The sequence below is a fragment of the Vicugna pacos genome, chromosome 6, assembly GCF_048564905.1.
Source record: "Vicugna pacos chromosome 6, VicPac4, whole genome shotgun sequence".
NCBI lineage: Eukaryota > Metazoa > Chordata > Mammalia > Artiodactyla > Camelidae > Vicugna > Vicugna pacos.
In genome coordinates this window covers 43,204,755-43,230,992 of record NC_132992.1, presented here as the reverse complement: position 1 = coordinate 43,230,992, position 26,238 = coordinate 43,204,755, and the positions used below count along the sequence as shown (strand labels likewise).

Genomic DNA, 26,238 nt, shown 5'->3' with positions numbered 1-26,238 from the left:
AAGTGAGGATAAATCAGAGGATAAAATAACCTGCTTCAGCTGGCAAGCAGGATCGCTGAAACTCAAACCCTGGGCTCTATGGCTCCAACCCCCTATTTCTAACTACTATGCTGTCCTCTTGTTTGCTTAATTATTCACAACTGAGTTCAAACCCACCAAGGCACTTGAGTCAAAATCCATGTGTTTCATTACTTTCTACCCACCGAACATCCAAGCCAGTGAAAATCAGTAAACAGACCATCAGTGTCATTTGAATATTTGCTGATCCTCACCAAGATCTAATAGAAGTCTTCTCTTTTAATTTTGATGATTTAACACACTGGATGTTTAAACAATAGGAACATCTTTATACCTGCTTTATTTAGGGAAAGCCATGGTAAGCTGCACTTTAATCCAATCTGTTGGTTGCTCTGTTGCTCAGGAATCAAGATGGTCTCTGAGTTCTACCATCTCTCACACCCTGAGGGCCTCAGAGTGGGTGAGGATGCCGAGAAAGCTTGGGCTGGAAGCAGAGAGGACCTTTACTGGTCAGTCTGGACCCAGGCAGCCTCACTTCTGCCCTGTTTCTTCTGTCCCCAGGAGAGCTGCCTCCTTTCCTTTCCTATGCCTTCTAGGCTACCTTCCTCAGAGCTACAGAGCAGTGCCTAGGAGTTTGTTCAGCACTTTCAGAGTCTTTCCAATGGAAATGAACTTCTGCTCAACTTGTCCTCAAGTCTGTTTTGAAAACCAAAATAAATAATTTGGGTTGATAGTCAATGTGCCAGAACACGAACAAAAACGTCCCATTTTGTAGCATAGAGAGTGAACTTTAACCTTCTGAGAATTTCTGGTTTTCCTGTATGCAATGTCTTTTATGTTTTAAGATTTGTTCTCATATAATTTTTTCATGTTACAGAAAAGGGTTTCCTTAGGCTTGAGTGTAATTAATCCTCTTAAATGAAAAGATAAAGTTGAGTGTAGAATTGTAGCTAGAGTTTTAAAAACATTTATCAGCAAAAACTATAGGATTTACTATATAAGCAAGCTCATTTAAATGTATCACGTTAATTACATAGCTGCAAACACAAGTTGGATGAAAAGACTTGATTGGATTTGTTCTATTCTGTTCTGCTGGCACGGCCTTAATTGCACATGATAAGAAAACACTTTTAGGCAGTAAGTGCATCCGATTACCATGACCGTTTAAGCAACCTGCTCCAGTGAAATATCAAACAAATGTCATGTCAGTGGTTGCCTTCTGGGGAAATAAAAATAATTAAATGCTGAACATTTCCCCTTATTGACTATTCAGTATTCAAAATTTAAGAGGGAGAGATATCCTTTGTGCTGTACCTCCCAAAAGGAAACAGTCACTCATTACTTAAAAACCTCCATGAATTGTTGTAATTATATTGTAATGAATTATAAACCTCAGGGCAAACTACAATGAGTTCTTCAGCAAGTTCTAAAAGTAGCAGAGACTGGATTCCAGCAGTTAAGGTATTTCAACCTGGGGTAATCAATCAAAGGATTGGAAAGGAGTAAATTAAAGGCACCCCAGTACTCTCAACACCATTGAATTTTCATTTATCACAGCGAGTGATAGACATACTGATTGCCCACTTTCTTCAAGAAGTCTACAATCAACTGCTATTTCTCCATGGCCGATCTCTAACCTAGCACCAGTTTAAACTGTTGTGGCAATGAAATCAAGACTAATTGTAACATTCACTTTGGAAAACATAATTAGAAAAGTAAATGTGCTAGATTCAGGAGCCAAATATAAATTCCTTCTGGATTATGCACAGTTAGGGATTACCAGTTTATCTGTATGGCTAATCCCCTCCATTAATGTGGATGATCCAGAATTAGGAGCAACTATTGACATGTTGAAAGTGAAGAAAGTGATAATATGACATTAGTTTCACTAATTCCACCAAAGAGATGTTTTCTTTGCCAACAATCTTCCCTTTAAGGCCTGTTGTTATGCATGCAATTTTGTTTATTTTGGGGTTTCCCTATTTAAAAAGCACAAATCTAGGCATGATTATTCTTGTTTGCGGGGGAAGAAAAGTCCCTAATAATTCTGGCTTGAAGGGAAGCTTAAATGGTCATTTACTCTGTTTCACGGTCCTGAAGATGACCTTTCTGGCTTTGCTTCTCTCTCCTACAGCAACCATCCACTATGAGTTACGCCAGACACATCATTAAGAAGGAAGGCTTGGGACTCCGGGGCCTCAACAAAGGATTTACAGCAACTTTGGGACGTCATGGAGTTTTCAATATGGTTTATTTTGGCTTCTACTACAATGTCAAAAACATTATTCCTGCCAATAAGGTAACTATTTCATAGATTTGAAATCCTGGAGGAAAAATCCTATCAATGAGGACAGCTATACTTGTAGAGTTTATTATGTCCCCGTCACTGTGCTGAACTCTCACATCTGTTACCAAATGTGATCCTCACGTCAGCCTTGTTCATTGAATGTTGTTATCAGAACCAAAGGCTTAGAAAGATCAAGTAAATTGTCCAGAGTCACATAGTAAATAGCAAAGCAGAGCCTTGAACTCAAGTCTGACACTAAAACTCATCTTCTTGAAGAACGTTCCATGACATTTGTCACTAATAGGAGTTCCTGGAAACTATGTTATTATTAAGTTTTTATCTCAGAATCATAACTATCTTAAGAAAGTTGAAGTTTTCATAGTCTAAATAAATTCTGAATTCATGGGGAAAAATTAACAAACCTAAAATTTAAATCTTACTGAGGTTTTAATTTTTAAATTCACCTAAGTTAATTAGGGTAAGTAGTAAATCAGCTCTTCTAGGATCATTCACCTTTGATGTAAGATAATAATTTTTACTGGTAACTTCCAAATGGCAGCAGCCTTTCAACTTTGACAAGGTAAAAGTAGCACTTGTTAAATTGAGCACTTGATTTTAAATGAGCATCTTTTACTAGAGTATCACAGAATTTTCTCCCACCATCATATTGCTTGCTTGCAATCAAAGTTGCAATTCCGGAAGCATCAGCTGCGGACACATTTTTCACATGCAGGCAGCTTCCCACAGGGTTCTTCATCTTCCTTAGTACAGAGATATTGGAGGACTTCTTACAAAGCATAAAAGTATGTCTAACGTGGCTGTCACCCGATTCTGTAAAGTACTGTTGGTTATAGCTGCCTTTGTCCAGCTATCCCTCACAATCTAGGCCAGTACTTATTTCAAGTAACAGCTAAATCCAAGGCATATTCCACATTAACCATCTGTTGACATTGCCTCACTCATTAGCCAAGACTGTTAACCAGTTTTCACTGTGTTTAGAAATCTCAGTTACTGAGTATAAACTCATGTTTTGTTGAAATCTCTGAATGGTCTGAAATCTATGAATGGCCACGGTACCTGTAGATCCCCCCACTGACTAACAGTTCCGACTCTGGTGGTCCTCAGAGCTCTTCTCCCGTCGAGTTCATGAAATACAGAAACAGAGCACAGTAAACACTTTGGTCCTAGATGACATGAGAGAATTCAACTCTTAATACATTAAAAAAAATTTTTTTAGCAGGAACAGGCTAAATAATCTGTGGAGCCCAGTGCAAAGTGAAAATGCTCAAAAATTAAGAATTTTAAGACAGCCACAGTGGAGCAATAAACCAAGCATGGGCTCTTTTTTAAGTGCCGGCCCTGAGCAGCTGCACACATCACACACCCCTGAAGCTGATGCTTTTTTAAAGAAGGCTGAGATGAGTAATTCATACAACATGGGAGAAACGTTCATGCCTCTATTTCTCTAGCTCCCAAAGGCTTGCAGCAGATAGAAATTACACACAATGAAATTAAGTATATAATTTATAAATATCATATAAATAATATATATTTATTACATATATTTGTACATGTATTTTAATGCATATGTTATTACAATAATATGAATATGGTTATATTTAAGAAAGAATTTCAGAAAGATCAGTAAGATTTATATATGATTATATGTTACTAATGCTTTAAAAAATCCACAAATGCATATTCATTCTACAATTAATCAGTACACTTACATTATTATGTTATGCATTATTTTTAAAAATCAGAAGCTTAAATATTTATTTTGTTTTTTAAAAAAGACATCATAGTATTCCAAAACTATGGAAAGAGTTCATTTACCTTGGCAGTGTACAGAGGTGAGACTATACTGGCCCTTCTAGACTTCATTAAGGATTCTTCTGTTTATCTGAAGAGCACTGGAAAGCCAAAAAAAGATTTTAAGTAGAGGAATTACCTGATCACTCTGACTACAGCATGGAGGATGGGTGGAGTGGGGATATCAAGGAGAAGACAGAGTGTAACATGGAAATGATTTCAATGTGAGATACTGTGGTCTTGGACTACAGTGTTCATGGTAAAGACAAGGAGAAGTGGACAGATTTGAGAATATTTAGAAGGTGTGGTGAAGTCTAGATACATGTTGATAAAAGGGGTGATGGGTAGAGATGATGAATAGGTTTTGGGCTTGAACAACTGAAAGGATGATGGTGTTGTTCATTGAGAAAGAAAACCACTGAAAGAAACACGTTTTGGGGAGGATATTATGGGCTTAGGCTGGAAAATGAGGTTTAATTGCATTTGGACTCTGAAGTGGAGACGTTGAGTCGCTGATCGCATGTTGGTCCTGGAGCTTGAGAGGAGAGGTCCGACTTGAAAAAGACATCTAGGCGTCATCAGTATCCCTGGGCGAGGATGCTTTTACTGGGTGAATGATCTTGGGCCAATCACTTTACTGCTCTGAGCTTCTGTTTCTTTATTCTGTAAGTTGAAAAGCTAAGATTATTCTTTCCACCTGACAAAATGGTTTTGAGGATTAGAATAAATAGTATGTGAAGTTGTTTGTGGATTTTGAGGTGCCGTGAAAGCGTTAAGTGTGGTGGTGCTGATGACAGTAATGGGGTAGAAGTAGGGGTGGCAAGGAGGGTGGTAGAAACAGTTAGCATAAAGAACTGCATAAAAGTTTCCCCCCAGAACTGTTCCTTTTGCACTTACATGAACACTGTGGGGTGGGTTGTATGGGGGTTTTTTGGTTTGGTTTTTTTTTTTTTTTTTTTGCGGAGTGGCGGGGGAGTTGCCTACAACAAAGTAGTTGATTTTATGTGTTCTGTAATCTAAGCCTGATTCAAAACTGGGAAACCAGTATTCTTTAAATTTAAACCATAATAAATCAATCCTTTGTGAAGGGGAAGGTATGATAATCATTAAAACATGTTGAAGAACGTCACCGGGTTGTTAACCACAAGGAGGAGGTGGTGTTCCTTGAAGGCTTTTTTCCAACTTTGCTCTAGGCTGCCTCTAGCCATGCACACTGGACAGTTTATTTACAGGGTTATTGTTTCAGTTCCCTCACCCAGCAATTGGTCATTCTGTTGTTCCAAGGGAATTTGAGATTTCACCAAGTCTGACTGGCATGGGATAATTCTAGGTTTTTTAAAATATTTTTTTAATTTATAAATTGTCTATCAATGTTTTCCATTCTCGAAGTATTTGATTTTACTAGAAATTGTCCATAATGATCATACCTGGGGAGTGGAAATGGGGAGGCCTGTGAGTGTGTGTGTGTGTGTGTGTGTAAGTGAAGAGTGGGTGGGGGAGAGCAGGAAAAAGCAAACAGCAGTGGAGGGAAAAGCGCTTTTTCTTTATAGCATTCTGAGCTGTTGGAAGCTTCTACAAGAAGCTTGTGTTAATTTTATAATAGGAAATAAATCAGTGAAAACCTTAATAGAATCTCATAAAATAGAGTACCTAGTTAACTTTTTCACATTATTCAACTCTAAGACTAACTATGTCTACAGAGGTAAAATAAGAACTAGAAACTAAATTCAGGTAACTCAGGTCAGATACCCACCCTTGAAGTTTTTAACGTTAATTCTCCAGATTGGTTAATTCTGGTAGATACATCTTTCAAGTTTCACAGAAATATCCTGACTTTCTGTGCCATTTTATACTATTAAACCATTTTCGTAGACTCCATGATTTTGCCTGATCCTCGTCACAATAACTTGTCATTGTCAGATAAGGAAATAAAATGGAAAGAAAGGCCCAGAGCTGAAAGTTAATGACATAATTTATCTAAAGGTACACAGCAGGGAGAAGAAAGAGCCAGAGGCCAGAACTCTTTACACTATACCAGGGAATGCTCTAACTCTACATCTTACCATGTCTTTTGTTACACTTAAAAATGGGTACTAAAGTTTAAGTGAAAAGGCTAGAGTATCCAGACAGTGCAACCAGATTCCTCTTCTGCCTCATTCAGACCTGGAAACTGGTGCTCCCTTTTCACATCCTTAGTCTGCCATCCACAGAAACAAAGAATTGTTAAGTCATGACCCTGGAAAACCTGGGCCTTACGGGTTTGAAAATGGTGCCGTGTTATATTCTTGCGGATTTATTTTTAGAATTTAGTTGTTCCTGTTGAAAGGTAACTAAGTGGCTACAATAGAAGAAGTTGCTTTGAATATTAACTGACCATGGAATTCATTTAATGGAGGCATTCATTTACATCTTGCAGTAAATGGAATGGAATGTCAGTATAAAGAATTATCCCTTCTCCCCAGAAAAGGGCCATCACTTCTCAACGTAAAGCCCTCTGAAAATAGGTATTAACTTAAATGCTGGCATCTTTTTCAAATATCCATGAAGGTAAGCTTTCCTTGCAAAAGCTATTTCTTTCATTTCCATTCCAAGGTAGGGTGTTCAGGGCATATTATTCGTGATGTTGACACACAGATGAGAATCATAAGACTTAAATGTTACGTCTCTTTAATAACTTTGTCTTCTAGTTCCATATTTACTTCTTTTCATATGTTTCCATAAGTAAAGTAATAATAATAGTAAAAATTGCTGTCTAAAGCTCATGGCTGTCAACAGTATTAAACTATGTTTTCAGTTTGCATCCTAATTAAGCATGTTTGCAGGTTATTTTGCCAAAAACAATAGATCTTTTGTGTGGAATTCTGCCATGATATAAATTACACATGTGGGTTAGAAGTATTCTAGGAGAGAACAATTTTTCATATGTTCAATCTTTCTTACTTAATAAACCATTTAGACCAGTCCCTGTGGTCATTTTACTACAGACAGCATTAAGAAACATTTTATTTTCTCCTAAGGTAATATTCATAAAAGATTGCCTTTTAGAAATGCAAATGTTTTTCTTCTTTTGACTTTTAATATTTTCTTTGTTTTGTAAATTCTGTGCAGAGTCTGAGGGTGGTGCCAGATGCACTTCAGTTTACCAGGAGAAATGAGGAAATGTGTTCAGTTCGTGATTTAAAGCTCTATCCTTCCCTAAGGTGTGCACTGAGCTGAATGAAAAATGCACCTTTGGGTTCAAGTGGAGAACTTAGAGAGAGCTGTTTGTATTTTGAAAAGAAGAATCTCAGTAGAATTAGATCATAGTAGGATTTAATTTATGACCATTTATGTTTCTGATTCTCTCTTACTCCATCATTAGTCTTACCAATCATCCAGTAATGGGAAGGGCAAGAGCATTAAAGTTTCATTAAGAGCACCTCTCTTTTGCTGGTACCTCACTGGGGTAAAACTACAAGTATATATTACCTATAAAATTCCAGGACATGTGACAAGATTCTGCTGTAAAAGTAGTATCTTTCACTGGCAGTTTTCACAGACTCCTTGTGGGGTGGGGGGAGTGCGCTGGGGAGGAGGAAGGGATGGGAGGGAGGGGGGCAGAAAGAAGCGGAGCTGGGGTTCAGACACTTTCTTAAATAAACTTCAGGCCAAAAGTTTCCAGTCTTGTACCACCCAAGTGGATGGAAATGAGGTGCAAGTGGCTTTAGATTCTCAGTGGGTGCCTTCTATTCATTCATTCCAGAAGTATTCGTGGCACATCTATCATATGCCAGCACCATCTCACTAAGTGTCAGCACTGCTCCTGCCTTAATGGGGTTTACAGTCTAGTCGAGGAGGCAGATAATAAACAAGTCATTACACAGGGAACTGAATCACAGCAATTGTGATAAGTGCTGTGAAAGACAACTATCAAGCTGTGGGAATTTTTAACCAAGGATCCTAGATTAGACTCACAGCAAGGCAAGGTGAGGATAGAGGAAAGAACCTTCCTTCAAAAATGATGTTTAGGCTGGGGCTCAAGGATCAGGATTAGCCAGGCCAAGATGAAGAAGATGAGCAGACACCAGACAGAACAGGATGTGTGCGCAGAAGCAGAGAGAAGCATCGGGGAACCTAGGAGAAGATGAAGAATGAGGGTGGCTGGTGTGTGGTGGACCAGGTTGGGAAGGAGGCACTGGTGCTGCAAAGCCAGAATGTTCTGAACCAGAATGTTTTAGGAATGCGATAGTAAGCCAGTTGTTTCCCCTTAAATGATTTAACTGTGGGGGCATGTCGAGCAAACATATCACTTACGTGGAACTAAATGGGCATGAGAAAGTTTCATATATAGAAGCCTAGAAGTAAAATCTCATGAAATCAACTTGGCTCAAAGATTTCTTCTTGATCGTCTGCCTATCTCCATATCAAAGCATCTCAGTGTGTCCTTGCCCTGACTTCTCAACATCTAGAATTTTGTTTTGGGAACCTGGTTTGTTAGTTTTCCTTGGTGTCAGGGCTTTTATTGAGGCAAGGAAAAGAGCACAGCAAAACAGAAAAATCCTATAGGGTTCCCAAGGAAATATATTAATACTCTCCTGCATTCGATAATACTCGGTGATGTAACTGACTCTCAGAAGGTATTACCTACATATACACATGTGTTTGTATTTATAGAGAGACATACATAGATAATGGATATATAGAGGCATGTATGTATGTAAAACAATCAAGTGACAACTGTTAGGCTTAAACCTAACCCATTTTGACATTGTATGTATTTTATAATTTGAGCTAAGTAGGTAAGACCTTTAAAATTATTCTACATTTCACAACCCTTTAGAGAACAGATATCTTAGGAAGAGAAAGGAATTTTCATGGCTATTTTCTGAATGGCTACATTTAGATGTTGAGCTTTTAACAAGACTTTGATTTCATTCCAAAGCCCAGAGCCCTACAAGGATAGGATCTTGGGAATACTCCACATTCCTGAAAGAATGCTTATCAATTAAACCATCTCATTTTAGTTAGTGACCTTCTGTGGAGTGAGGAGCTAGCACTTCCCCAAATTATGTCACATGAAGGAAAAGCAAACACTCTAATAGATTCTTTTGATAGCTGTGAAGTGGAAACAACTGTACCTTTTAATTAAGCTCTAATAGCAGGTATTTTCACTGGGGGACAAGACAGCATGGTACCCTAATATTGGGGGGGAAGTGCTTTTGTCAGTTTTTGAACAAAACAAAAGACAGGCAAGATGAGAGAAAATGAACGATGTGTACTGAGGGCTGACTGTACTCCTAGTTGACTTGGATCCATTAAAACTAACAATATGTAAAATGCAAATTTCTTCTTTTAAAAAAACTTTACTCTCACTCAATCTGCCTCCTTGTTCAGCTACTGGGAGGCAACTATGATTTCAGCACACCACATCATTTTCATGAGGACCATGGCCAGCTGTGGGGAGGACGGTGATGAGCTGCTATTATTTGCCTTCTGGCTGCCACCAGGTGCTTAACCAGTGTGTGTACTTTCTTTGTAATTTGCTTCCAAGACCTTGGTTCTTTGTGTATTGTGTTTTTATAAAAGAGAGATAAAGCATTTATTAAACACCTACGATGTCTCAGACCTGGAATACACAGAAAGATGAATGTGACACAGCACAGCTCCTTCCTTTAAGAGGCTTTGAAGGAGCCTTCGTGGAGAATGTCCGAGTTTGGTGCCCTTCTCCACTAGACCCTGTCAAAGATTGAAGCCAGGCAGTCTGACACCAGAGCCCTTGCTCTTGCTCGTTGTACTACTCCTTCAAATGTAGGGCTATGTGAGCTTGTGAGTCTTTTCTTCTTCGAAATATATCCACAGTTCCTCAGCCCCTCTTCAAATGACATGGTTTCTGGTCCTCTGTGCCATCTGTCTCTCCCGCTACAGATGCATCAGTTTTGTCAATGTCAGTGTCAGAACTAAACACAACACTACAGTTTTGAGTTGATCAATTCAGAGTACACTAGCATCAATCATTCCCATGGTCTGAACACACAGCTTTCTTAACGCAGTGAAAGATTGTACAGAGATTTGTCGTGGGGTGGGCATGATAGGAATGGGTGTTGCTTTGACATCAGTATGTTAGTATGTATAAATCTTTAGGGCCAATTAAAATCCCCAGATTACATGATGTGTAGTCAAGTCTTCTTTATCTTGAACTTTGTACAGTTTGTATTCACTGTGCTTAGATTTAATACTGTGGATCCAGTCCAGTGCTAGGGCATGGGATAATTTTTTAAATTGAGTCCCTCATCTGTCATCCTAGTCTCTCCTCCAAGACTGTGTCATCAGCAGACCCAGTGAGCAGGCCTTCCGCATCTTGACCCAGACTCATCTGGCCCCTCTTCAGTCTGCCAAATGGACACATCCTTCACAGAAGAACTGGATGAGGTTAGCTATATGCTCACCCATCCTCTGTTTGGTGTCAGGATAGCATGGGAGACTTGTTCAAGTGGTTTTCTGAAATCAAGGTATGCAGGGTGATTCAAAAGGAAATGAAAGTTTCAAAAATGTTTTACTAGACTGGGTTTTCTGTAGTTTCTTCATGTGGGGCTACATCATGGAACTTTTTATGTTTGTGTCACCTCTTACTTGCAGCCTTGATAAATAAAGGACCACATCATAACCACCCCTTCAGCTATTGATGGGGAAGTACTACAAAAGAGATGGAATGAATTAAGTGTAGAATTGATGAGTGTTTTAGCACAAACTGACCATTTGTAAAATTATAGAAATAGCTGTGTTAGATCCTATTAAAATTGGTTTTGACCATATATTTATGTAGTCTAGTGACCAATTAGTAGATTTATTAAAATGTGCAGTTCTTTTTGAATCACCCTGTTATGATCATAACATTCTCATTGTCAAACAATTTACTCACCCACTGGGGGAGGAAGGAACTGAATAAAAGAGTTCTGCAAAGAAATATTTTGTGAGACCCTGAAAATTATGTGACGACTCATAGGACTGCCATATTGTCTTTAACTTTCTTATCCAAAGCATTTTATGGCAATCTTTTTTTATCATTTCTAAACGATAATTTTAGTCCTTTAGATGGCAAATATACTTTAGCAATTTTTGACAAGCAACATTAAAGCCACTCTAGGATCATCCAAGGCCAATTCTGAATAGAGAACATTCCTCTCAGTGTACTCATTTTAAAGTTGTCTGAGGACCCAGGTATATTGACTTCAAGTGAGGTCATTAGGAACTCTGTTAAAATGACTCAAGGCTAAAATCAGAGAGAATCTCAGATTTGGTGTGGTACCAAGAGGAATTAGACAGTGAGTGAATTGCAACAAAGGAAATGTGATTTGGGTTGACATGAGGTAGGAAGGTTCTACAAGTAGACTTTAATGGATATATTTATGCTGAGTTCCCTTAAATGAAAAGCCCGTCACTGCTATCTGCTCAAGCTTGCCTTGTGGGGAACAGCAGGCTTCATGGCCAGTCTCCCTCACCACCCCTCGTCTTCACTAGCTAACAAATCCTGCTTCCTCTGTCTTCCTTAAACCCCCTCCTTCTGGCATGCTTCTATGTGGAATGTCTTCTTAAAGACGCCAGGCCCTAATCACAAAGGCCTGTGAGACGGACGAAGGTTCTCTGTTTATCAAGCAAGCGGCCAGCTGGCCAGTCACTAACCAAAGCATCAAAGCTCATGCCAGGGAAGGTAAAAAGGGAGGCAGCATCTGCTCCTTTTGATCAAGATATTTTGCCTCTCTACATATTAACTCCTTAAGTGCCATTGTCTTAACCCATTATTACAGTGCTGTATAACAGTTTGGATTAGATGGTTAAACTAGTTACAAATATGTAGTGTGTTGATTAACTTTTTTGAATCATATGATCCCATTTCTGATGACTTGTGCCTCTTGCTGAATTTCTAGAGATTGTAGAACATCACTGCTGCCAGTGTTTTGGGATCACTTATTAGTGTCTCTTGTTAAGCTGTGGAGAGTCTATAAGCAATATGTCCTGTCAGGGGAATTTATTGATATTCCTGAAGAAGAGCTGGTAAACACACTTCTTTAGCTCTGCACTCACGCAAAGATCGCAATGCGATGGAAACAGAGTTCTAGTAAGAGACCTGGTGTTAATTCCCAGTCTGATACTTACTAGTTAGTTAGCCATGTCTCTTTAGCGAGTTATACTTTCTTTGTGTCTCAGTTTTCTCATTTGTGAAATCAAATGTTAACATCATCCTTAAAATGTTTGCAGGGAAATTAAATAATTTTTGAAAACTATGAATATTGGACTTTGTATTGCTATTGCAAAATAAACTCAATGTCTATAATAGCCACTAACACTTAAGACTAGTCTAGTCAAGTCTAGTTTAGTGATAGGTCCCATATTTTATGAGAAAAATTGAAAATATTAAGAGGAAAAGAATAAAACTCACCTGTAGATAGGGAAATAATACATACTACTTCGAAATAAGTATTTTAAAAGGAACTGTTGTATTTAAGCATGAGGTTATTGCAGTAATGGTTTTTAAAGCATGATGAATTGCATCAAGAATAGTGACAGCCAATGGCCCTGGCAACAGAGCAAAAAGTTGAAGTAAAATAGGCCTATGCATGAGGAATGTGGGTTAGGAAAAAAGGAAGTTTCCTGGTTGATGACAGTTGGAGCAAATTATGGAAATAAGTTGGAAGTGTTTAATAACAATAGATTTTTCATCAGCATTAATACCCATTTACATTGTTAAGGTGTAATCCATTTAAATATTTTACTTAGGCTAGGTGACATTCTTTTTTTTCCATCAATTTTTAAAAAGTTTTTATCTTGTTATGGTAAAAACACCTAACACAAAATCTGCACTCAACAAATTTTTAAGTGTACAATACATTATTTTTGTCCATAGATACAATGTTGTCCAGCAGATCTCGAGAGCTCATTCATCTTGCTTTGCTGAAACTTTATGCCTGTTGATTGGAGAAATACTCTAAGAAATGGGACTTCTAGATCATATAATAGTTTTATTTTTAATTTTTGAGAAACCTCTATACTGTTTTCCATAGAGCGTACACCATTTTGTATTCCCACCAACAGTGTACAAGAGTTCCAACTTCTCCACATCCTTGCCAACACTGGTTGTCTTTTGTTTTTTGATAATAGCCATCCTCACAGATAAAAAGTAATATCTCACTGTGATTTTGATTTACATTTCCCAGATGATTAGTGACATTGAGCATTTTTTCATATACTTGTTGACCATTTGTAAGCCTTCTTTAGAGAAATCTCTGTTTAAGTATTTTGCTCGTTTTTACATCAGGTTATTACTTTCCTTGGTATGGAATTGTAAGAGTTCCTTATGTATTTTATATATTAACCCCTTATCAGATATATGGTTTACAAATATTTTCTCCCATTCTATAAGTTGCCTTTTTATTCTTTTGTTTCATTTGCTGTTCAGAATTTTTTAGGTTGACATATTTTTGTTGTTGTTTTTGCTGCCTGTGCTTTTGGTGTCATATCCATGAAATCATTGCAAAGACTAAAGTCATAAAGCTTTTCCCGTATGTTTACTTCTAGAAGTTTTATGGTTTTAGGTTTTATTTTAAGTCTTTAATCCATATTGAGTTGATTTTTATGTATGGTGTAATATAAGGGTTCATTTTCCCTCCTTTGCACATGAATATCTGGTTATCCCAGAACCATTTGTTGAAGATTGTCCTTTCACCATTGTGTATTTCTGGCACCTTTATTGAAGATTAGTTGACCAAATATGCTTGGATTTATTTTGGGGCTCACTAGTCCGTTCCATTGGTCTATAAGTCTATCTTTATGCCAGTACCATACTATTTTAATTACTGTAGCTTTGTAATACATTTTGAAATAAGGAAGTGTGATGCCTCCAGCTTTATTTGTCTTTCTCAGGGTTGATTTGGCTACTTACGGTCTTTTGTGATTCCATATGAATTGTAAAATTTTTTTTTTCTATTTCTACAACAAATACCATTGAGATTTTTAGAGGGATTGCATTGACTCTGTAGATCACTTTGGGTAGTATGGAAGTTTTAACAGTAAGTCTTCCAATACATGAACATGGAATATCTTTGCATTTGTTTGTGTCTTTTTAAATTTGATCACCAATGTTTTGTAGTTTTCAGTATACAAGTCTTTTACCTCCTTAGTTAAGTTTATTACTTAAGTATTTTATTTTTGTTGGTGCTATTGTAAATGGGATTATTTTCCTAAATTCCTTTTCACATAATTCGCTGTTAGTGTATAGAAACATGAGCAATGTTCATATAGTGATTTTTGTATCTTGCAACTTTATTAAATTTAATTATTAGTTCTAAATGTTTTGTTGTGGAGTCTTAAGATTTTTCTACATATACGACTATGTCATATGTAACAGGGACAATTTTATTTCTTCTGATTTTGATGCCTTTTATGTCTTTCTCTTGCATAATTTCTATGACTAGGACTCCCATTATTATGTTGAATAGAAGACTGGTGAAAGCGTGTGTCCTTGCCTTGTTACTGATCTTAGAGGAAAAGCTTTCAGGTTTTCACCAGTGACTATGTTGTTAGCTGTGGGCTTTCTTATGTGGAGTTTATTATGTTGAGGTATTTTCTTTCTGTTCCTAGTTTGTTGAGAGTGTTTATCATGAAAGAATGTTGAATTTTGTCAAATGCATTTACTACATCTATTGAGAGAATCACATGATTTTTATACTTTTTTCTCTTAATGTGCTGTATCACATTAATTGATTGTCATATGTTATGTTGAACCATCTTTGCATCTCAGAGATAAATCTCACTTTGTCATAATGTGTAATCCTTTTAATATGCTATTGGATTTGATTTTCTGGTTTTTTCATGGAGGAATTTTACATCTATATTCATCAGAAATCTTGGCCTGTAATTTTCTTTTCTTGTGATGTCTTTGTCTGGCTTTGGTATCAGGGTGATGTTGGCCTCATAAAAATGAATTGGAAGTGTTCCCTCCTCTTTGATTTTTTGTAAGAATTTAAGAAGCATTGATGCTAATTCTTCTTTAAATGTTTAATTGCATTCACCAGTGAAACTATCTGGTCCTGAGTTTTTACTTTGTTAAGAAATTTTTGATTGCTGATTTAACCTCCATACTAGTTATAGGTCACTTCAGACTTTCTGTTTCTTCATGATTTAGTCTTGGTAGATTGTATGTTTCTAGGAATTTATACGTTTCCTCTAACCTATCCAGTGTGTTGACATGTAAATGTTCATAGTAGTCTGTTATGATCATTTTTAGTTCTGTGTCATCAGTTATAATGTCTCTTCTTTCATTTTTTATTTTATTTATTTGAGTCTTCTATTTCTTTTCTTAATTAGTCTTGCTAAGGGGTTGTCAATTTTATCTTTTCAAAAAAAAACAACTCAGTTGCATTGATTTTTTTCTGTTGTTTTTCCAGTCTCTATTTTGTTTATTTCTGCTCTAATCTTAATATTTCCTTCCTTCTGCTAGCTTTGGGCTTGGTGTGTTCTGCTTTTTCTAGCTCCTTGAACTGTAAAATTCAGTTATTTGAGGTCTTTCTTCTTTTTTTGTATAGGTGTTTATCACCATGAATGTCCTTCTTTCTACTCCTTTTGCTGCATCTCATAAGTTTGGATATGTTGTGTTTTCATTTTCATTTAGGTTGAGGTATTTTCTAATTTTCTTCTTTATTTATTCTTTGACCCAGTGGTTGTTCATGCATGTCATTGTTTAATATCCACATATTTGTAAATTTTTCCATTTCCTTCTGCTATTAATTTCTAGTTTAATTTCATTGTGTTAGAAAAGATACTTGGTATGATTTCAGTCTTCTTAAATTTAAGACTTGTGACCTACCATGTGATCTATCCTGGAGAAAAACCCATGTGTGTTTGAAAATATGTAATCTGATGCTTTTGGGTGGAATGTTCTTTGTATATCTTTTAGGTCCATTGGTCTATAGTCTTGTTCAGATTTTCTTTATTCCTATTGACTTTCTGTCTGGATGTTCCATTCATTATTGAAAGTAGAATATTAAAGTCTCCCACTATTATTGTATTTGCTATCTATTTCTCCCTTCATTTCTATCAATCTTTGCATTATATATTTAGGTGCTCTGATTTTTAGTGCATATATATTTATAATTGTTGTATTTTCCTGGTTGAGTAACCCTTTTATCATTGCATAATACCCTTCTTTTTCTCTTGTGACAATTTTTGACTTAAAATCTATTTTGTCTGAAATAAATAATAGCCATCTCCACTCTCTTTGGGTTACCATTTGCATGAAATCTTTTTCCATCACTTTACTTTTAGCCTATATATGTCATTAAATCTGAAGTGAGTTTCTTGTAGACAGTATTTAAGCAGGTCTTGTTTTTGTTATCTTTTTTTTAAATCCATTCATCCACTGTATGTCTTTTGATTGGGGAATTTAATCAATTTATATTTAAAGTAACTAATTAGGGAATATTTTGCTATTGCTATTTTGTTAATTGTCCTTTTTTAGGCTTGAAGTTCTTTCTTCTGTCTTTTCCTCTCTTGCTATCTTCCTTTGTATTGTGTTGAATTTTTTTGTATGGATATGCTTTGATTCCTTTATCTTTTTTTATAACTTTTATAGGTATTTTGGGGGTGAAGGGCTTATATAAAATGTCTTATAACAATCTATTTTAAGCTGATAACAACTTAAATTCTACTGTATACCAAAACTGTACACTTTAACCCCTCCCCCACACTTGATGTCACAATTTATATCTATTCATATTATATATCTTTTAACCTCTTTTTTTACTTAGTTAGTTTTAACACTTTTGTCTTTTAACTTTTAGCCTAGATTTAAAAGTGCTTTACCCACCACCATTGCAGTATTCTGATTTGTCTGCAAATATTTACCTTTACGAATAAATTCAAAATTTTCTTATCCTACATACTGCTGTTTCAATATACATCAATATGTTTTATTTCAAGTCAGGGACTCCCTTCAGCGTTTCTTGTGAGGTAGGTCCAATGGTGATGAACTCCCTCAGCTTTTTGTCTCAGAAGTCTTCATCTCCCCTTCATTTCTGAAGGAACATTTTACTGAGGACAGTATTATTGGTTAGCACTTTTTTTATTCAGCACTTCAAATATATCATCCCATTCCCTTCCAGCCTATAAGATTTCTGCTGAAAATTTTGCCGATAGTTTTTGGGGTTTCCCTTGTATGTAACAATTCTATTTTCTCTTTATGCTTTCAAAATCCTCTTTTTATCTTTGGACAATTTGAATATAACATGCTCACTGTGGACTTCTTTAGTCCATCTTATATGGTGTCTTTTGAACTTCTTGGATCTGGATGTTCATTTTCTTCTGCGGATCTAGGAGTTTATTAGCCATTATTCCTTTGTGTAAGCTTTCTGGCCCTTTCTCTCTCTGTTCTCTTTCTGGGACTACCATAATGCTTATTTTGGTCTACTTTATGGTCCCATAATCCCTTAGACTGTCTTCACTCTTTTTCCATCTTTTTTTCTTTTTTGCTTCTCTGACTGAATTATCTTCAGTGATTTGAATGATTTCAGTCTTTGAGTTTGCTGATCCCTTCTTCTTTTTGATGTAGTTTCCTGCTGAATCCTTCTAGTGAATTTTTCAGTTCAATTATTGTGTTCTTCATCTCCATGATTTCTGTTTGGTTAATTTTTGTATTTTCTTTATCTTCAGTAAAATTCTCTCCATTAAAATTCATTTTGTTCATGCATTGTTCCCTTAACCTTAGTGAGCATCTTTATGACAGTTATTTTGAATACTGTATCAGGTAAGTCATATGTTTATGCTTCATTATGTTTATTTTCTGAATGTTTAGCTTGTTCCTTTATTTGGAACATCTTTGTCTGATTCCTCATTTTCTTTGACTCTCTGTGTTGGTGTCTGTACATTAGATAAGGCAATCTACATGCACTGGCCTCACAGAGGAGAAGTCCCCCATGATTCAGTCTGACTAGAGATTTTGGGGACCTGTACCAGCTCTTTCCACCCTTAGGGAGAAGTAGGCAGCTATCATTTTTGTGAGCTTGCTCTGTGCTGAGCAAGGGGAAAGCTGTGGTGTCTACCAGTCCAAACCTTCATCTCAGTTCTCCTCCAGATGGCTAGATTGTGCTGGACCCATCAGAACTCCAAGACTGACAATAAACATGCCAGTTCTTTGGGCAGCTCCAGACAAACTGAGGTGACGAAAATGTGAACCAATCTCTTCCCTCCCCTGTGAGCCCCTGAGCTAGGGAGTCTTCGTGACCGCATGGTGATACACTAGGGCAGGGACTTAGATGGGAGGGTAAGCTGCATCTCCTTACTAGCTTCTGTGAATCTAGTTTCATTTCAACCAGAGTGTAGGAGACTTTCAATTAATTTCTAGATTTCTCACACAGAGAATTCATCCCTGAATTATTGCTGAATCATTGTGTTTCTGGGAGCAAGGAGGATCCAAGGCTTCCTACTCTGCCACCTTACTGATGTCTCTACTTAGGTTAGATGACATTATGAGTTCACTTCTAGTCTTGTGATTCTAGGATTTTATTTTCTATCACTGAAGTCTTTCCCTGGGCTGAGAGGAAATCTCCTCAGATATTGAATTAGAGTACAATACTGAGAGGCAAGCTTATGTCTCTAATTCTGCTATTTGATACCTGACAGTCTCAGGGCTTCTCAATATTTTGGCTTCTTCACTTTCAAATAATAGAATCTGGACCATCTTTTGGCTAATTCAAAATTGTATTCCTTCATCAGGTAGACAATGTCTGTAAGCCTCAGTTGCCTCATCTGCTCAGGGATGTTGTGAAGAGACTTAAATATATAGAAAGTGCTTAGCTCAACACAGTGGCTGGCACATAGTGAGTGTCTTATCATTATCATCATCTTTTTCCAGTTTTTAAAATAACTGATGGAAGGAGCAAAATGACATTCCAGGTAATATGATTCTCAAGCCAGAGGGCTAGCCATTCAGCTAATGCACGGTGATTTGTAACAGTGAGATGTCTTCTGTTGACTTCCTAAAGTTTTTAAGAGGCAGAAGTTAGGTACTGTCTCATTAGAGTTTGATAGTGAAAGTCCAGAAATAACTCTCTCTTTTTATTGCATGTTTATTACCCCTGCACTTTGTTTATACCCCCATTTCAGTACTCATTGTACTCATCACAGTACATTGTACTGTGGTACTTGATTATAAAGTCACCCCTACCCTTTCTCTGGACCATTTACCCTCACACACAATTCTAGCACCCAGTGCAGAACCAGGCATATATAGACATCCAAGAAATGTTTGTTAGATGAATATGCAATGAATGAGAAGCAATATAACATAGTGGTTAATAGCATATGATTGAGAGTCCAAGGAACCTGAGTCCAAATCCAAGCTTCTCCTCTTATAAGCAGTGTGATCTTGGTTAACTGATTTAACTCTTTAAGTTTTATGTCCTTATCTGCAAAATGGTGTTATGTACCTAATTCATAAGGTTCTGATATAATATATATGTTTTGTATATGATTTTACATACATATAACATTGTGTCTAGCAATAAGTAACTATTATTAACAGTCCCATTATTTTTCTTCATGAAAGTTATGAAAAATAACACAAATACAATAACATGTATATTATTTTACTACTTCTACTTATTTTTACTATTAATTTTATTGTTATTTGTTGTTACGGTTATTGACAGAAATCTCGAATGATTCACTGATAGCTAGTACAGAATGACCTATTCAGACTGTGACAGGTTTCACCCAGACCTAACAGCCTCACAGATGTGCATTCTTGCTTTGGACTGAGCTGGGGTAGGAAAAGATGAACAGAGTTAACAGCATTGCCTTTGATTCTGCAGCCTTAAAGAAATGTGAAGCCCTGCTTCTACCAAAGAAGGCTTTAAAGTGCTTCCCAGTACATCCAGAGCCTCTTAGAACATCACTTATCCAGCCCAAGGATCCAAAAAGATGAACCATAAATTTCAGTTAAGCAGTGGTTCTCAGACTTCAGCATCCATCAGAATAATTTGGAGGACTTGTTTAAACAGACTATTGTGCTCCATCCCCAGAGTTTGAGTTCAGTATACCTGGGGTAGAACCCCAGTTTTCATTGCTAGTAAGTTTCCACCTGATACTGATGATAGTGGTTCAGAGACCACACTCTGAGAACCACTGAGTTCATAGATATGATTGAGGTATGATCAACCTGACTCCAGAGTGGGAATGTTTGCAGAAATCTTTTCACTGAGGTGATTGCCTGATAACTCCCATGAAAATGAGGGCTTCCTGTTTTCAGCCCCAATGTTTTTAACACTGAATTGTCCTTTTCTAACTTTATAAAGTTATTGGTAGGGGAAATGATTTGATGAAATTGTTTCTAAGCTCTTATGAGCCTGATAAAATCTGTAGACACTTTCTCCAGAAAACCCCATGTACACATAAGCAGAAGCATTGCTTATAATTTCAGGAAGTTCTCAGACACCTCCCCCAGCAGCTCACTGACCAACTCTTAGAAGGATCAGTAGAAAAACTGTCCTGTAAGGCAAAGTATTGGATTCACTTGTGTAACAAAAGTTCCCTTCTTATACTAAACTTTCAGTTAACTCATTTGTAAAATAGGAATAAAAGTAACAGCTATTACATCGAAGATTGTAAAGATTAACTGATAAAATACACTAAAGAGCCTAATTTGAAAACCAAAAAAGCTAAATACTACCTTTTGCTCTCTCTTTGTAGTCCCGCTACAACAATCCTCATTCCTGAGGCAAGTGGATAGCTCTCCCTACTAGGGAAAAGATCAGGAAGTGTAAAAATAAGAGCCCAAAGAGTAATAGTTCAAGATCTTCCTCTGTGCCCATTGCCTTCTCTTGCTAAAACCTGGTCACAGGCTGCAATCACGGTTCCCTCTGTGAGTCACTGAACAGTGGGGTCTAGCAAGCCCAGACCTGGCTTTGTGACCTGAGAGTCTCAGGCCATTTGCCTGGAAACACTCCACTTTGCAAATGTCCAGTGCCTTGTCATGTCCCCATGTTAATGCCTCCTGGCAGGAAGACAGAAATATAACATTCTAATAGGGGTTCATTTCCAAGGTAGGAGACACTGAGTCTTAAAAAAACAGTGATTGAGGGTAAAGTCTGATTCTCATCGTTTCTATAAAAATAAATAGACAAGCACATTGATAGGCTAATCAGCAGGCATCTGTTTAGCACTTGCTGTGCACACTGCACAGTAGGTGACACAAAGAGGAGTGACAGGTGTCCTCTGCGGGGCCAGCTCACACCCCAGCAGGGAAGATAGAGACACACAGACATGAACTGAACACAAAATGAACCATAACATGGTCAGTGACTGCGGTTCAGACGGTGCTGCAAGAGGGCAGAAGAGGAAGAAATCATGTTTAATGGAGATGCACAGACGTCTCTTGGGCAAGTTGGGATTTAAGCTGGACCCCAGAGAGCAGGACTGCTTTAAGTGAGTATGAATGATGGAGAATGGTGTCTGGGCTGGAGAGCAGTTTGAAGAAAAGTGTAAAGTTAGAAGAGTGTTTGGTGCAAATTTGCATGATTGTAGTTTAAGCAGTGTGATTATAGTGTGGGTTGGAGGTAGAGGTGTAGAAGTTGAGGCTAGAAAGGTAAGTTGGAAGCATATTGTGGGAAAGAACCTGAGGGCCCATGGGGAGCTTTGGCTTTACTGTCCATGCAGTGAGGAAGGGTTGAGGGCCTTTGAGTAGGGAGACACCAGAAGCAGATCTGTTTTTATTAAAAAGAGAACACTGGTGCTGCTGTGAAGAACAGATGATAGAGGCAAGAAGAAAGCAAGACCCGGTGAAAGTAATGGGAACCTGAACTAAAGCCAGAGAAGTGGGAGGGGACGAAGGGCTGGGGCATTTGAGGGGCTGCTTTCATCTGAGGGTGGTTGACGACATGCAGCAAAGAAAGCAGAGAAGAGCCGACGGGGCTCTCTCCTTGGCCCACCCAGTCCCAGGCTGGGTTCCTGCAGAGAGCAGACCCTGGGCTCCGAGGAAGAGACTGGAGAGGAGCTCAGAGTTCTGGGTGGTGACTGATACCTCCTGGCCATCCTCAAAAGGCTTTTCTCCTCCCTAGAATGCCCAGAGGGCTGGCAACTGACCATCTGCATAGAATATCAACGTAAGTGATTTCAGACCTGGGCCCTCAGCCTGGCAACATCAGAAGTCCTGACAATCTTTTAAAACAATGCTCAGGCGCTTTCCCAGGGAATTCTGATCTGGGAACCTAAGATGGGTCTGAGGTGGGGCCAGGCATCCATATTTTGTAAAGCTCCCAGGTGACTCTGATGCACAGCTGGTTTGGGGAACTACTGTGGGACCTTACTGTTGAGCCAGGCAATGTGTAGAAAACATGGGTGCAGTGAATGCTTGTGCTGGTGAACACTGTGATGGCTTGAAGACCTTAGGATTGGTCTCCAGCAGTGTCCCAAACATAATGACCTTCATCAAGTGTCAGCCACCTCTCCCTCCCCAGTTCAACAGGAGAAGCTGTTTGCTTGACACAGTCTCCTGAACTTCTCAAAAGGACAATGTGCAGGCACGTCATCATTTTCACCCTTGTCCTTGGCTGGGTCACAGGAACACCACGAGAGGGTCTCATTACAAGGTGCTTTGAGGCTTTAGAAAACAGGCTACATAAGAATATTATTCATTTTCTGCCCAGGCTTGTACAACACTCATAGCACTTTTACTGCTATTATTGTTTTTATTTCTCAGGAAAATCATACAGTACAAAGATAAGGTGGGTGTTAGAAACTTCTACTCCCTGGGCTCTGAGTGATATAGTGACTCGTGCCGGGTCCGACAACCAGAGCTGGTCCTGAATCCACCATCCTTTCGGTCTCCAGTTCTGCTTCTGTGCCAGAGTGGAGAAGGCTAACATAAAGGCATTTTTCTCTCCTTGTAAAAGAGAAAAAAATAGGGGGAGGGGAAATTATTTAAACACACCTCACTCATACTGCAATCACTGCATTGTTTTTCCTGTTGAAACACCCTGTTGGTTTTTAAATCCCTTTAAACCTCCCCAGCACCTGTATGGCCCAGATCCAAGAATTATTACCGAACCCCTCACTTTTTATATTTAGCCATATAGGAGTTTCTGTGATGGTATCTGTGCCCGAGAAAGGCTCTTGGTTCAGTTGAAAATTTCAGAGCTTCCAGAATTTTTCTTCTTCCATCAAAGCGAGAAGCATGCAATGCTCAGATCTGACTGTTTTTAAATCAAGCAGGGAACGGTTCTCCTCTCAGTTCTCTTGCTGGATAAAATAGCATCGCGGCACTACTCTGTGTTGTTGCTCTGTGGCGATCCTTCTGAAGTACTGACCAAAAGAGAGGGCAGGGGAAGGATGAGGGGTCTCTGTCAGCAACTTGCGGTTTCTCAGATGACCTCTCTTCAAGGCAAGAAACTGAGGCTGAAAACAAAATGAGAACTTTCCAGCAAATTCATTATAACAAAGCACAGTGTGAACTTACTGGGCACAAAAATCAGCTGAAGGAAAGTGACTCCCACATAAGCCCTAATTAAATACTTTGATGTCAGAAAGCAGAGCAGGGAGGGCTGGAAAATCAAATCAGACCAAAGTAAAGGACTTAAATTCAAAAGGAAAGAAGAAATATTTCTCTCTCTCCCCCTCTCTTTTTCTCCCTCCCACTGTCTCTCTGTGTCTGTGTCTGTGTCTGTGTCTGTGTCTGTGTCTGTGTCTGTGTGTCTCTCTCTTTCTGTCTCTCTGTCTCTCTCTCTCTCCTTTTCTTCCTTTGCCATGAAAGGAAGAATAAGATTCAGGAACAATGGGTTGTAAATTCTTTAGCCAATTAGTCCAGTGACTTACTACTGTTTATAATGCACAGAATGTCACAGGCTGTTTTGCAGCCTCCCCAAGTTGGTTTGTTAATAACAGGAAGCTAGCACTTCTCAGTACAGTGGATCAGCTACACGTGAAAATAAATGCAAAAAACCTGGAGGGGAATAGCAGCAGACCGAGAGTAGCCTTGATTTAATTTAACATTTGGGGGTCCACACACAAATGAGCATTTTAGTAGGCTTCATGGTGGAAGTTGCTGTCATTTGTAAAATATTCTGGCCAATTAGCTAATAGTGTGCTTGGATTTCTCCTGTTTTGATACAGTAATACTAAGTACATTGTGAAGCCCAATTATACAAATCATCCCCATATGCCATACCAGTCTTTCTTTATGAACTGTGTTTATAAATCCTGTGTGAGGAAATGTGTACTTCAGCAATTTAGACCATGTGTAAAAACATAGCCAATGGGATTGTCAAGAAAACAAGTTCCAGCCTAGGAAATCCTAATGTGTTCCGCTGGAATAACAGGAGGGTGCCGGGGAGTGCAATGCTCTGCTTAAATACATATTACTTTATAGTGTTTAACAGACTTAGGGGCTTCCGCTTCCCTTTCTGTTACTTTACTCTTCTTTTCTTTTTAGGATCCAACCTTGGAGTTTTTGAGAAAATTTGGGATTGGTCTTCTCTCGGGCACAATAGCCTCAGTCATTAACATCCCTTTTGATGTTGCCAAAAGTAGGATTCAAGGGCCTCAGCCAGTTCCTGGAGAGATCAAGTACAGAACCTGTTTTAAAACAATGGCAACAGTCTATCAGGAAGAAGGGTAACACTGACTTCAATACGTGTGCAAGACTAAAACCTTGTTAAAACTGTATTGTACTTCCATTCTGATGAGCGCCCTTAAGCCGTCCAGCATGGGGGCAAGGGGAGGGCGGTGTCTGAGAAGACTGAATGGGTAGGTGACACACTTGGTGAGATAACATAAGACTGAGATGTTGGCAAAACGTTCTTACACCAGCAAGAAACGTGAGCCACCGTCACACAACATGCTGGGGGTCAGTCTCAGGGTGCGGAGATGAACTTTTTGCTTGTCAGTTTGCATAATGTGCTGTTGCATATAAAATGGCCTGTTCAAATGTGGGCAGAATGATTGTCTTCTGACTGTAAATCTAATCAAGATGTCACCTAATTATATTCTCCTGGGAGAATTAAACATGAGAGTTCTATGAAAGTTTTCTCTTAAAATTTTCAAGTATATGCTTGTTTCTGCAGGGTTGTTTTTTTTTTTTTAAAATCTAACTTTGGTCCCTTCATCCCTCCTCACCAGGTCTTGTCCTCTAGTGAGCAAGTAATATTTTATTTTTTGGATCTAAATGGCATGATATTTCCTTATGTGAAGACTGAGTTTGTGGTCTTTTAAACTCAGTTACAAGAGTCATTTTGTCCCTATACACAGCTGTCTTGAAAGTAAGGCCTGTCTTGAAAGCAAAATCCATCTTGCTGATGAAAGTCATATTTCCAATTTGACGAAATCAGCAGAGCTTAAGTAATAAATAATTTTTTTTATCATCCAATTTGCTGCAGAGAATACTTAGCCAGATACTGTTTGGGGATTTGAAAAAAAATTATGAAGTTTTTTGGGGTTTGGTTTTGTTTTGGTAAATGCTGGGTCAGCATCTCAGTAAAGCTGAGTTACAACTCCATTTTATTTTCAGAATAAGAATGTTGCTCTTTCCCTTCCGGTTATAGGATTTTAGCCTTGTATAAAGGCCTGCTTCCCAAGATTATGAGGCTTGGACCAGGTAATGATGTTGTCATTACTTATATCCTTCCTTCTTTATTGTTCTAGTAGCTCTTTTTTTCCTTATTTGTGTCTATCAGTCCCACAATAAAAGTTTATCACACTGTGAAACATGGAAACCTTGAGGATACAAAGTTGTCTATGAGTATTCAAGACGCTAAAGGCTTCCATTAGAAATGTTCTATCTTTGTTTATAAGCTACTATTTCTGGCCTTGCTGGAGGCTGATAGAAACCAAAGCCCAGCTTAAGTCAATAGGAAAGGATCCACAGCCAGTTGGAGTTGGAGTCGCTTCTGGGGAGGACTGTCACTGAGTGAGGGATCAGCCCAGTAAAACGCTTCCTGGTCCATTCTTGCTCCTGCCTCAACTTTACAGCAAAAAGAGAAAAGGAAGACAACTTGCCTCTCTGAATGGCAAGAGCCACCATCCTCACAGTTACCTCTGGGGAGCAGGAGTGAGGAGGCTGCAGCCGGGCACTCACCCTCCTGGGTGTCAGCACAATGGCCGAG

The 26,238-nt window shown here is 38.2% G+C and overlaps 1 protein-coding gene across 4 annotated transcripts in view; it reads left to right on the top strand.

Moving 5' to 3' along the window:
* SLC25A21 (solute carrier family 25 member 21) overlaps positions 1–26,238 on the top strand; it is a 420,655-nt gene that overhangs the window by 379,529 nt on the left and 14,888 nt on the right. For all 4 annotated transcript variants that reach the window (XR_012073530.1, XM_072962945.1, XM_072962944.1 and 1 more), the window contains exons 7-9: positions 2,153–2,317; positions 24,570–24,751; positions 25,678–25,730. Coding sequence is in view for 3 of the 4 variants with exons in the window: in XM_072962945.1 (XP_072819046.1) it covers positions 2,153–2,317; positions 24,570–24,751; positions 25,678–25,730 (400 nt within the window). In the remaining variant the exon portion in view is untranslated. The remainder of the gene's footprint in view (positions 1–2,152; positions 2,318–24,569; positions 24,752–25,677; positions 25,731–26,238) is intronic.